Here is a 14,286-nt window from a genome sequence, read left to right on the forward strand (position 1 = left end):
ACTGCACAGCCCATTGTGCAGCGCTGTACACCTACCGCCCCGCCTGCGTCCTTTAGTGCTCCAGGAAGGAAGTGGAGAGCTTGATTTAGCGCTCCACTTCCTTCCTGGAGCGCTAAAACTCAATGTTTTAAAAGCTGAGAATCATTAGTGCCTGGCACTAAGTTTCCCAGCTTTCAAAAGTTACCGCCCCAAATGGGGCGATACTGAATTTCTTCCCCTATATGTTTGAATGAGATCACCTCTCATTCCTCTAAACTCCAGAGAGTATCGGCCCAATCTAATCAATCTCTCCTCATAGGACAACCCTTTCATCCCAGGAATCAACCTAGCAAAACCTGCACACCTCTGGCCTTGACTCCATCTTCCTCCCTGGCTGCCACCTTCGACTAAGCCTAAAAGTGTGGAACCTTTGTTCAACTTTGAGCCCAGCTTCCTCCTTCCCAACAAACAATCTGTCACCAATTTAATTTTCTTGTACCTTTCCAACATTGCCCGCCTCCATCCTCACCTCTTTCCCCCTTTGCAGCCCTGATCTATACTTTTCTCACCTTACAACTGAACTTCCCCATCACCTCTTGCTGGCCTCCTTCCTTCTATCGTCCATAAGCTACATCAGCAGGAATGCTGCAGCTTATGTCCTCACCTACACTTGGGTCTACATCCACATTTATACCATTGTCTCAGCACTGAGAACATTGCCAGTATCACCTTTTGGTCAGGCAGTAGGGGGTGTGCAAGAGCAGTCTCAGTGGCAACGTTCCCTTACTTTGTTTTCTTTCCCCTCCCCCATTTGGCTCCTTTCCGTAATGATACAGCCCAGATTGAAACCCAGGAGAATGTGGGAATGAACCAGCATTCCACTGCTCCTTGCCACTGCGGACCAGTACTCCAGTGTGCCAGCCAATCACACTGCCCCACATGTATGTTTTTAATAGGAAATCTGTAACAAACAAACAGTCCTTACTGGTAATGTTGCAATCCCAGTTATTAACACACGAGTATTGCACATGCAGGGATATTTCTATTATGAGTCTTACCTGTCGGAGGAAGCGATCGGTTCCTAGATCAACCATTAGTGCCTGACAGAAAGAATTTTATGGAATAAATTATCAGTTAAAAATCAGCAGACTCTTTAACTAAAAATGTTGTGCGTAACCCCCACACAAGGTTAAATACTTGGCCTTGACTTCCTGCAAAAATGAAGCCTGCCAAGCCCAGCTCCTCAGGAAAAGCTAATATGGTACTACTCCCAGCCTTGGAATTCAGAACAAATAAGCAGCTCATTCAAGGACTGTACTTTAATGGATGTCACAGCTTGAGGGCGGACATTTTCACAAAAGCACTAAGTTCTTCCGGGAAGAGTGATGTTAAAATAAGGGCATTGGCTTTTTAGCACATCTTTAACAATCCCTGATGAATTAATTGCACTGCTTCTTTAAAACTGCTTCAGCAGTAGCAAAGCTCTGAATTTTAACTGACACTGTTTCCTAACGTGTGTGCAAAACGCCAGTTCCACAGTCGGACTTGCCACATATGGGAGAATTTTCAAGTCAGAGTCATGATTACACAGATCCTACCTGTGTTTCCTGTATGTGCATGTCAATATAAAGTTAAAAGAAGTAGTCCTGTGAGACTTTAAATGGACAGAAAAATGTGGGCAGTGTGCCCATGATTTCCTGATGTGCAGCTGGCAAGGCTCCCTGCCAATAGCATGCATTTGTATAATTGGCCCTTTGGTGTACAGTTTAAATTTCCGAATTGCCCAATCAAAAACCGTTCTATCGAGTCACAAACTGTCTTGATGGCAATCATAATAATTCACAATTACCCCCATTTGTTATGATTGATTTAATCTCTTCGTACCATCCTCTGGTTGGCTTGCCATCACACAATCCTCTTTAGACAGTAGGGTGGGACAATTTGACCTGCGGGTCTTCCCATGATCATTAGTCTGTAAATAAACTATATAAAGTGTTCCTGTAGAATGACGTTGGCTATATCGCTCTGTATTTTTGTGATAACCAGATTAAAATATTTTTTAAAGTGCATCTTTGATGTCTAAGCGAGGGGAAAGAATTCAGAAGATTTGTATGTCATTATTGTCTTGTTGCCAAGTGCAAACTGTGTGATGATTTTGGACCTTCAGGACCTTTATGGGACAACTGCAATGGATGTTATCCATGAAATTAAAAAACAGTCCTTCAAACGAGTATCCAGAACAGCACACATTGTTTTTTTTGCACTTCAAAATCAATTCCAAGGTAATAGAAGTTATGGGAATTTACAGTAGGCTCAGCTAGGACAGACCTCATCTCATCCATGAAATCCACCTCCTGCTCCCTTGACCACATTCCTATTTAACTGTTGGCCATTCAACTTCCCTTCCTGGCTGCAATGCTAGCTGATATTGTAAATGACTCCCTCTTCTCAGGCACTTCGGTTCTCCTTTTCAAAACCACTGTCATCTCGCCCTCTTCAGAAACCCCACCCTTGACCTCTCTGCCTATGCAAGCTATTGTCCTGCCTCCAACCTCATTTTCTTCTCAAGTCCTTGTCACCTCCCAGATTTTTGGGCATCTATCCCTCAACACAGATTGAATCTCTGCAGCTTTTGACATGGTCAACTACGCCATCCTCCTCTAACAACTCTCATTAGCTGTCCAGCTCAGTGGGACTGCTGTTGGTTGGTTCTACTCTTGCTATCCGATTGTAGCCAAAGCATCTCTATCAATGGCAATTCTTACCATCCATCCTTGGTCCCCTCCTTTACCTCATCTACATGTTGCCCCTTGGTGACATCATCTGCCGACGTGGGAGCAGCTTCCACATGTACGCTGATAACACCAAGCTTTATCTCTCCACTACCTCTGGTGACCCATTTATTCCCACTGTTTTCAGATTACTTGTCTGGCATCCAGTCTTGAAATGAGCCCCAACTTTCTCCAGCTTTACAATTGGAAAACCAAAGCTGTTGACTTTGACATCTGTCACAAACATTCATACCCTCACCACTGACCAATGTTCCCTCTTATTTTTATTTTTCCTTTGCGCTGTCCCTTTAACTGGCTGCATGGCGACTCAAATTTTTGTGCATGCGCAATTTCTTCCATATAAAAGCTGGTGAGCAGCCTGCGCGGAACCTCCAGGACACTGTGCGGCCACGCAGCTTAGTGGGAACGTTGCCATTGACCCCAAACCCTCCCTGACGTAAGAAAACTCACTAAGCACTTGGTTGAGTATAAAACAAGGCTTTAATCAGCTGTTTCACAACCATGTGATTCTAGTTACATCACTAGTTCCTGGTTAGAAAAATGTCCTGGGCAAGCTGGGCCCACGCCCGAGTATTTATACTCCTTGGACGGCGCCACCAGCTGGCCACCCAGTGTTATTTCATGAGTCATTTTTTCATGAATAAGATTCATGACAGTCCCTAGCTATTGTTTTAGGCTCAACCAGACTGGTCACAATCTCAGCATCTAATTCAACCCTGATTGTGATTCCACCCATTTCCTCTGCATCACAAAGACTACCAACTTCCATTTCCATAACATCACCCAACTCCATCCCTACACTTCAGTCCACCCTCCATAAACATAACTTCATCCAAAACTCTGCTGCCCATTTCCTATCCTGCACTAAGTCCATCACCCCTGTCCTCACTGATTCTATATTGGCTTCCAGACATCCAATGCCTCAAATTTTAAATTCTCATCTTTGTGTTTAAATCCCTTCATGGTCTTGCCCCTCCCTATCTCTGTAATGCCCTTCCCCGAACTCTCCATTCCTCTGACTCTGTCTTCTGGTGCATCCCCCCTCCCCACTCTTTACCCTTCCTACAGCAGCCTGGGCCCCATTCCCTGGAAACTTCTTCCTAAATCCCTCTGTCTCTCCATCTCTTTCTCCTCCTTTAAGACCCTCTTTTTGGATCAACCCTCCTACTATTCCCTATTTAGCCTTGCATCCTTTTTTTCTTATACCTCCTATGAAGTGCCTTGAACCATTTTGCTATGTAAAAGATACTATATAAGTGCAAGTTGTTGTTTTCTATTTACTATGTATGTCTTACCTAACTATGTATCACCTTAGCACTCAAACACATCTTGGTTTGCCTGGATTACTTCTGAAACTACATTGCAAGTAAAGAAAGAACTTGCATTCATATAGCATCTTGTGCGACCTCAGGATGTCCCAAAGCACTTCACAGCCAATGATGTACGTTTGACGTTTGTTTAGTCACTGTTGCAATGTAGGGAAATGCAGTAAGACAGTGAGATTAATGTTTCATATATTTCAAATCAAAAATTTGAGATAAGCGGCACATCTTTTTTCATAGAGCCCAACAGATAGGAAATTTACCTCCTTAAAATAGGGAAGCCTCTCTGTGGCCTTACCTCTTCCACTGGAAGTTCCTTTAGTTTGGGAAGTGAGCTGGAGAGCAGGCCCACTAGGAAGGGCGTTGGACAGCAGACAATGTCGATCATGGAGGATGGCAGTACTGGTATGAAGGTGTGCTGCCAGGAGAATGGGTACAGCAGAGCCACCACAGCATGGGCACAGTTGGACAAAGTGCTGTGTAAACATATCACAAGCAATAGTTAATTCTGCTGTTCAGTGCTAATAATTATGTTCCTAAAATCCTGTCTGACTTACAAAAGAAGTTATGATAATCCTGGGCTAAGGAAATTTTACATATCGGAAAATGTGTCGAGTCTGTTAAATGTACCAACACATCAAGAAGTTTAGTTGATGCCCCAAATGAAAGAGTGCACCTTGGGAATTTTGTCAGGCATTTCAACCACAAGATGTACTGTATGGTAAAATACCTCATTAGCCTGGTCCTTACATATGTTTTATATATAGATGGAGTTAGTTGGTGATGCAAGGCTTTTGTTTTCTTTTTGGCTGGTTGGTGGTTATAATTTTTTTTTCAGTAGCACACATGGTGAGCAGTAATGACAGGAGGATCCTAGGAACCAATCATGTGACTTTAACTAATCTGAATTATTGTATCATGTGATCTGAATTGAAGTATTAACAGTTTTACTTCACTGTAGCTTACTGTATACACACATTACAGATGAGTACTAGTTGGAGCAAACTGTTGAATATAATAATTTGTGACCACACAGAGATGACCTTGAATGACCTTCCACTTGGGTATGACCAGGGCTGACCGCAGTCCATTGAGCAATGAACATACTGCCAGATTGAACCACTGGAAATGTTGGGCCAAAGTTAGTAATTCAAGTAAAGGCTTGGCTGAGAACTCTGTTTTAGTTTCTGGATTGGATTTGTTTAAAAACTTGGACCTGAGTTGCAAGACTAAAAATTTAACGTTCCTAGTGCATTGCATTATTCAGTTAGTTGATTCCTTTTTCTGACTTTTTATACACACACATGATCAAACTCTTTTCTGGCCGTGTGAATCTGGATTTAAATTGCCATCACAATTTGCATTTATTTGCACAATCAACATTGCCCATTACTTTTTGGCCAATCAGGTATTGCTAACTGGTGGCATCTTAACCAAACATAGCTATTAACAAACCCAATCATGTGCAACACATTGAACTTTAAACTATTTGGTTTAGCAAGAGGGTGTCCCAACAGCTAGGCTATTATATTGGAACCTTAATGAGGAGACTGAAGGTCAAATGCCAGACTTGAACAGCATTAGTACCAGGGGCTCTGCATTGGCATAGCTTCACCAGTGTCTCACCAAGTAATAACAAGGCAGGGAAACTTAGCCAGAAGGTTTCCCTTCAGACCACCAAATTTCACCCCTGCACTTTGAAGCTTGGGTTAAGCAAGGAATGGTGATGAGACAATCTGCTAAACTGCACAGACTGGAAATTCTTAGCCTCACTGCCAATGAGTATAAAAATACAAACTGAATACAGATATAATGAGTGAAGAAAATACACTGCAGAAAACAATAACAGTCAAAAGAAACAGTACATTTTTAAGTGTTTATCTCCATTTAAAAAAATCTTAAGGAAAACAACACCATCCTAGTTATTTTAATGAGCACTCCTGGAATAACAAAAACAATTTGGGAGGTCCAGCTGTTTTAAACTCCAAGAATCTGAAAGCATTTTACTTCAATCAATGAGGGCATTTTTGACAGCCTTGTTTTATTCATTATTGATGATCAAACAACTAAAATTATGAGGTTGAAAAAAAGGTTAGTTTTCACAATAACGATGCATCCAAAACAATCACCATTAATGAGTAATTCATGAGAAAACATGATTGCAGACTTTTTTCAATTGAATGAATTGATCAGCAAAAGCAAGCTTTAAATTTAATTTCAATAAACAGAATTCACCAATATAATATTGGTTTTCCCATATGCACAATAATCTACAAAGAATTAAATGTGACAATACCTCCACTTAACATGCCAATTCACTATGGAGCAGTAATAAATGAAACATAGAAACATAGAAAAATAGGAGCAGGAGCAGGCCATTCGGCCCTTTGCGCCTGCTCCGCCATTCAATATGATCATGGCTGATCCTCTATCTCAATACCATATTCCTGCTCTCTCCCCATACCCCTTGACGCCTTTTGCGTCTAGAAATCTATCTATCTTCTTCTTAAATATATTCAGTGACTTGACCTCCACAGCCTTCTGTGGTAGAGATTCTTATGTTCTTATGTAATTCCACAGGTTCAGCAAATAGAATGCTTAATTATACTGCTTGGTCAGTTGAGTGCAAGTCAGAAAATGTTATGCTATTTCTGTACAGTGTCCTGTCAGACAGCACTTCGAGTACAGTGTTCGGTTTTGGTCGCCAGGGCATGAAAGAAACATTCAAGCAATGGAGATGGTGCAGAGAAGAGTCATGAGGCTGATCCCTAGTGTCAAAGCATTGAGCTATTATGAAGGACTGGAGAAATTGGGCCTCTTTAATATTGAAAGGTGACAGAAAGAGGACTTTATAGTATACATGATATTAAATGGCCATAGATAAGGTTAATTGAGAGGAGTACTTCAAATTATGTCAGGATACTAGAACAAGAGGGCTTAGGTTAAAACTGATGAAAGGAAAACTTAGGATTGATTTTGGGAAGAACATCTTCATGCAAACAGGTCTGCTGGATTGGGTGATGTAGGCAAAAAACTTAGACTCAATCAAAAACCAGTTAGATGACATGACTGGTAGCTATGATGGGCCAAACAGCCTCCCTCATCTGTATTTACCTTGTGATCGTGAGCTACCCAGAGGTTCTTGAAAGTTGATCTTACATTTACTGTTCTGCCAAGCCACCAGGTGGCAACATTCACTAGTCCTCTGCTAGCATTTTAGTTAATACAGTCCTGTACAAATTTCTAACCCTGTAATTAGCATATAGTTCTTGATAAAGTTCTAAAAACTTTTACAAAAAATTCACAGCTTAACAGGAATTAATTAATTAATACCCCTTTATTATATTAACTTTGGGAGCCATACAAAAATGGGTTTAAAAATTTGGTAAGGGGTTGCTTTTTATAGGTTATCTGCTAGTAATTGAGCCCTGAATAATCTATATCAGAGAACCTAATACAGGGGATAATTAATTTGGGCTCTGTAGTACTGAAAAATCTAGGAATAAATTCTGATGACACCCAACTATACTTTAACCAGTTCTAGCGACCTCACAATCACCTCAGTGCTGTATTATTGCCTGGCTGACATCAAGTCAGGAATGAGTCAAGAATTCATCCAACTGAAGGCCAAAGCCCTTGCTACTGACTCCATCCCCCTCCCCAGAAACTCAATCAGGCTGAGTCAGACTGAAACCTTAGCGTCCTGCTTGACTCAGAGCAGAGCTTCATATCCAGATTCCTTTCTATCACCAAGACCCCTGAAACAGTGTCTGCCTCCACCCCACTTCAATCCAATTGCTGCTAAGTCAAAACCCATACTTTTGATTTGCTTACAAATAACAATAACTACTGATTGTAAAATGCATTGGGATGTCCTAGTGATGTCGTAAAATACTATATAAATGCAAAACCGTCTCAGAACACATCTTTTGACCAAGCTTTCAGTCACCTCTCCATCTGTGCCTTGACACCCATTCCTTCATCTATTTTATTTATGTTTTCTCCCCCACCCCCCATAAAGTTGCTTGGGATGTTTTCTACAATATATGCGCTACATAACTACAAGTTCTTATTCTTGTCATCAAAGATCAGGCCATATTATAGCCTTTTAGAGGATGTCTACTGTATTAACAGCATGGTTCATAGTCAGTGACCTTGTTTATTTTTAACCCACCATGGAAAGAGTTATGAACTGTTACACCATTGATGTTTTCTTTAACTGATGTGGGTGTGAACAAGAAGTACACCCACTTCTTCTCAAGTCAATTTCTTGAATGTTTCTGTCCACTGTTGCATCAATAGCCCAGATTTTGCGGTTGTAATGACAGCAAAACTGTTAGCGTTCGCTGTCATTACTCTGTGAAACTGACAGCAACTCTGGCATCCGCAAATGCGCAATTAAACGCGGATATCCAGAAGTTGCTGTCAGTGATTTCCTCCTCCTCCACATGATACACTGTTAAGCCCCGCAGACAGCAATCTTTAGAAACCACTGTTAAAAACCCCATAAAAAGTTAACCCTTGTTAAATCAGGTGTAACTCGGTTTTTAACGCCGTACTAAGTCATAACTACTGCTGAACAACCTCTCTGGTCCTGAAAAACTAATTTTATATTTGTAGAATGTCAATTTTTTCCACTATGATAAAAATTCCATAGGTTTTTAATACAATAATTTTTTTTTAAAGTTTGTTTATGATATTTCAGCTTCTACCTTAATCCCATACGTATGTCCCAATCTTTATTTCACTCTCTGTAAAATTTGTAAAAAGTGAAGGACAATCAATGCATTTTACTTCCTGGTTTGCTGACTTTGAGAATTCTTCAATGTGATTGGCTGCTTAGCCTGCTTGATGACATCACTGTTTCTGGACGCCGGAGATCCTCTAGAGTTGGCGCCAGAATCAAACTACTGGCAGAAAAGGTGAAATTGACATCACAGAGATCGCTAGATTTTTGTAGGGAGTTTTCTTCTAGGTCAGCGGCAAGCGCCATCACTTCGCCGCTGACCGCAAAATCTGGGCCAATGTATCTGCAGGTGAATTTAATGTGCCCTACTCTCCAAACAGGAGCTGGGTTTCCTTGTGTAGTTATTGCCATAGACTTACTTGTGCTGTGAGATGAGGATAAAATCTGACACAATGGGAAAACTTACTGTAGCACCAACTTAAATGTTGTGCACGATAAGCCTTGTACAGAAAATGATGGCATACTCAGTCCCACTCATTCATTAGAGCCTCTGCAAGAATCTGCTCATTCTTGGAACTCCTGGCCTCTAGAATTTCATTAGTAAAGTTAGTGAATGTGGTCAGACTGGAAATCCTGGTGGTGATCTAATGTAATTGATATAATGCCATAGGCTAACACTTTCTAACCAGAGCTGTGGTTAACCACATATAACAGATAGCATATATTGAAGATAGGACATTTCATTAGAGCCAGAATCATAGCTTATATTTTTATGACAATCTCTCTATCTTGAAACAAAAATCCAGCGTGTGATTGAGTGATGTAACTCAAAAGTTGCAGTTATACTTTTGACACTAACACTCTTGTCAGTTTAAAAATAAAAGCAATCAGATATTCTTGTCAATTACAAGCATTTTGTATTATGTTACAGAGAGAAACAAAAGTGGGATCATCGACATCAATGCTTTAAGGCATGTGTGACCAATATTGTGATGACTCATTGCACCACTAATTGTGTCACTGCACACTGCTCTGGTTTAGTAATTGTAATAAGTTATCTTCTGAAGCAATTTATATAGTCAAATTTAAGACTCCTTAGCAAGGTTGGTATTACAAATGGCATCAGAGCACATGGAATAAGGAAGGGTGGAAAATCAGCCAGGTTTTCTGTTGCTGATGGCTGTTCAGTGCACAAGGTTAGAAAGTGCTTATGCAGGAGTACTGAAGGAGGGCAGGATTTGGCTCAACTGTGATGTCCCTATAGTTGAATAGCCTGAAAACACTCACTTAAGATCTGTACATGAAAATGGCCTCATGGGTAAGATACTAACAGACTGTTATCTCCTATGTAGCCATACCCGAGCATAATACAATGCCTTTGGAAGAAAACGTGACAGAAATACTAAGTCAATTACAGTCTTAGAAAAGATACATTCAATTCAAGTGTGTTTATGTAATTTCTTATTAAACATAAATCCTCCTTATAAACTGATTTGTTACAAGCCTCTTGTTATACCGCTCTCTCCCCCACCCTTTCATAACACTCCTTGGGGGAAAAATTAGGTTGGTTTGCGCCTCCCGTTAGCACCTTAAGAGGGCGCTAATGGGGCGCAAAGCAACTAGCGCCCGGTGCGGCGATGTTTGCGCCGCTCGCGAAATTAATCAGACATTTTGCGGCGGCACTAAACACTACCGCCACGATCTCCTGCGCCTGCAGATCGTGACGTCAGTCAAGCGTGCAACGACCCGGTAGCGCCCCGGACCTGATATTGAGTGGCGCCCCCGCCTTACTGCCTGCCGCTAGCAACGACAGTTTGAAGGGAGTGTTTTGCAGTCGGGAAGGGACTGGGGGAGCGCTATTTAAAGGCGACCGCTTCCTGCCTTTTTTTTCGGCGACATTTTTGCACCATGCATTCTGAGTGAGAGAGAGAGACTTCTGGAGATATTCAATGCTGTGTTGAGGAGTTTTGGGTACCGAGCAGCACTTCGCAGGTTCATTTTGATTTGATCTTCCTTGCATCAATTTAGAAGAGACTATGGGGGCTACACTCTGACATCTTTCCCTGGGTCTCTCCATTGTTCTTTCCAGCAGATTTGATGTACAGGTCTCTCCAGGCCGAGATTCAAGGCTGCAATGAGCAAGGTGTGAATGGAGAGCAAGATCGACCCTCCCCTTTAAGAACTGGCCAGCGCCAGTGTGTCTATGTTCCATTGCTGACTGATATCACATGAGCTTCACCATCGCTCTGAGGTAGCGCCTCGCTCCTCGGCGTTAGCACCTTAAGACAGGTGTGTAGTGCCTGATTTAGTGCTCCAATCACCTCCAGGGACGATAGACGCCAAGCTTGCAGTCGGAGGCGATAATTAGCACCAGGCACTAAACTTTGTGCCCGGCCGATAATTGCATCCCAAGTGGGGCGATACCGAATTTCTCCCCCATTATCTTTTCTGTAACATGAGAACAAGAAAGCATTCATTCAGCCAAGGACAGTTTTTAAATTAAACATTTAATAAATCTTCAATTTTTTTGAGCTCAGTAAATTCTATTTAGTCATTTAATTTCACTGTTAGTGGTCGGCACGGCAAAATGGGATTTCTATGGGAACCGTCATACAGCTATGAGTATTGCCATCGCAAACAAAGAATCAAGTTGTTTTAATGCTGCCACATGACTGCATTACAGCATGCAATTCTGAGGCTGTTTTTGAATTTTTCTTTTGCTTTAAAAATTATACCTTGAGTAACTAATTATATTAATTCCAGCAGGATTAACTATTTTGCTGCAAATTATGCCAGTTTCTGTGGAAATTATGCACACATTTTGGGTGTCAGGTCCCTACAGTTTAACCATCAGTGTTCCTCATTATCATCTTTTTAAGTGGTCCGCATAATAGAGTTAAGAGTGTAACATTTGCATATTGAATTATCATTGGCCCGCAGGCATCTGTAAGGAATACCTATTATATTCACATGTGATCATATGCTGAGTTGTCATTGGCCTGCAGACATCTGTAAGGACTACTATTGTTTTGAAGACCCAGGCTAGGGGTCCTAATGCCATGCTTTTCCCCACTGGTGCTGCTATGAGTAAGATCACAGACCTAATGCTTAATAAAAGAGTTAAACTGTAATACTCCGCTGTCCTGCAATTTATTATTTTTATACAAAGTGTGTAAAACAAGACATGGTGTCAGAATAGGGATTGTAAATGGACATCGTTGGAGCTCCCTTGCCTCGAATGGATTGGGAATCTTTGAACTTAGCTGGAGAATGGCGCAAGTTCAAGCAACACGTGGAGTTGATGTTCTCGGGTCCACTGAAAAGCAAAGGGGAGGAAGAAAGATGCAGCTACCTACTCCTGTGGATCGGAGAAAAAGGGAAAGACATTCTTAACACATGGTCTCTCACCGCGGATGAAGCAAAGGTACTGAAAAGTTATTTTGACCGTTTTGAATCATATGTGATGCCCAAGACAAATACGATATTCGCTAGGTACAAGTTTCAGGAGAAAGTACAAGGAGCTAGTGAGTTGTTTGAACAGTTCGTGACTGAGTTAAAACTGCTGGTAAAAGACTGTGAATATGCAGATAAAGATGAGATGGTCAGAGACCACATCGTGTTTGGAATACATTCAGCTAAAGTGAGAGAGAAACTTTTGAATGTTGGGTCCGGGCTAACGCTGGACAAAGCTATGGACATAGCTAGATCGCATGAGATAGCCCAAGCACAGTTGAAAACCATAACCGGTGCCACGAGCAGCTCGCGTGAACAGACAGTTCACGCAGTTAATAGACACACACCAAAGAAAACCGCCCAGAGAGCGTGTTTCAGAACAGAAAGAACAGAGAGAGTTCTAAAAATGAGCAACACAGACATAAAACGCTTCAAAAACTGTGGATATTGTGGAAACAAGGTGCATGGGGAAAAGGAGCACTGCCCTGCCAAAGGAAGGCAATGTGCTAAATGTGGTAAACAGAACCACTTTCCTAAAGTTTGCAGGACTGTTTTTGTAATGGCAGTACACACAGTGAGTGACAGCCAAATGCCAGATAGAGAGCCAAATGCAGAGGAACTGTTTATTGATTCTGTGTCACAGAAAAAACAGATTTCAGAGACTGAGCAAGCCTTTGCAGATATTGAGATAGGTAAACAGGGCACAGAGCTTAAGTTTAAACTAGACACTGGAGCTCAGGTTAATGTAATTCCTCTGAGTGAGTATCACAGCTTGAAGGATGAGTGTGAGCTACAGCCCACCTCATGCAGACTGACCAGCTATGGGGGTGAGCAGCTCATTGTAAAAGGCACATGCGTGATGAAATGCAAGTACAAAGAAAGCGACATGATGTTGGACTTTTACATTGTTGACACTCAAGCACCTCCAGTGCTAAGTCTAAAGGCATGTTTAGACATAGACCTCGTCAAGCTAGTGCTATCATTGACAGCACCAGTTGAGAAGCAGACAGTCATGGAGGAGTTTGCTGACGTTTTCAAAGGAATCGGACTATTCCCAGGTGAATGCACTATTCACCTTGACCCAGCAGCAACCCCTGTGGTATGCCCACTGAGAAGGATACCCCTTGCTCTACGTAGTCACCTGAAGGAGGATCTGCAGAGCATGGAGAATACAGAAATCATCGTCCAGGAAACAGAACCGACAAGAGTGGGTCAACGCGTTAGTAGTGGTTGAGAAACCACGTACAGGCAAGCTCAGAGTCTGTCTCGACCCCAGTACCCTCTACCAATGCTAGATGACATCACACCCAAGCTAGTGGGAGCACGTTACTTCAGTGTAATGGACGCACGATCAGGATACTGGACTATCAAGCTCACGGAAGAGTCATCTAAGCTAACAATGTTCAACACACCATTTGGATGCTACCGATTTCTGCGTTTACCATTTGGTCTTATCTCAGCTCAGGATGAATTCCAGCAGAAGATCGACGAAACCTATGAAGGCCTCGACGGAGTAGTTGCAATCATAGATGACATCCTCATCTATGGCAGGAATAGAGAGGAACATGACAGGAACCTCCGTGCGATGCTACAAAGATCACGGGAGAAAGGTATCCGGCTCAACCCCGAGAAAAGCATAATCGGATCCACCGAGATCAGTTATTTCGGGCATCGCCTCTCAACTGATGGCATTAAGCCGGATCCAAAGAAAATCTCCACCATCAAGAAGATGGAGCCGCCGAAGAACCGCGCAGAGCTAGAGACAGTACTAGGCATGGTTAACTACTTAGCCAAGTTTGCCCCGAGCCTCTCCGAAATCAACGCACCCATTGCTCAAACAATCCAATGAGTTCCTGTGGGACAAACAACATGACACAGCATTTCAGAAAATGAAAGACCTAATCACCAGAGAACCAGGACCAGTTCTTGCCTACTTCGACCCCAACAAAGAGCTCAGACTACAAGTGGACACGTCAAAGTACGGACTAGGCGCAGTATTACTGCAAGAAGGAAAGCCCATCGGCTACGCTTCCAGATCTCTCACAGACATTGA

At 42.1% G+C, this 14,286-nt stretch overlaps 1 protein-coding gene across 1 annotated transcript in view; it reads right to left on the reverse strand.

Moving 5' to 3' along the window:
* The window catches only part of dennd2b (DENN domain containing 2B), a 247,031-nt gene that overhangs the window by 20,363 nt on the left and 212,382 nt on the right, over positions 1-14,286 (reverse strand). The window contains exons 13-14 of the mRNA XM_086007944.1: positions 4,392-4,569; positions 1,038-1,079 (exon numbers count right to left, since the gene is read on the reverse strand). Of these exons, the coding sequence (XP_085864070.1) occupies positions 1,038-1,079; positions 4,392-4,569 (220 nt within the window). The remainder of the gene's footprint in view (positions 1-1,037; positions 1,080-4,391; positions 4,570-14,286) is intronic.

Source organism: Somniosus microcephalus, chromosome 15 (genome assembly GCF_052327205.1).
Source record: "Somniosus microcephalus isolate GS21.2 chromosome 15, FLI_Smic_1.0, whole genome shotgun sequence".
NCBI classification, from domain to species: domain Eukaryota; kingdom Metazoa; phylum Chordata; class Chondrichthyes; order Squaliformes; family Somniosidae; genus Somniosus; species Somniosus microcephalus.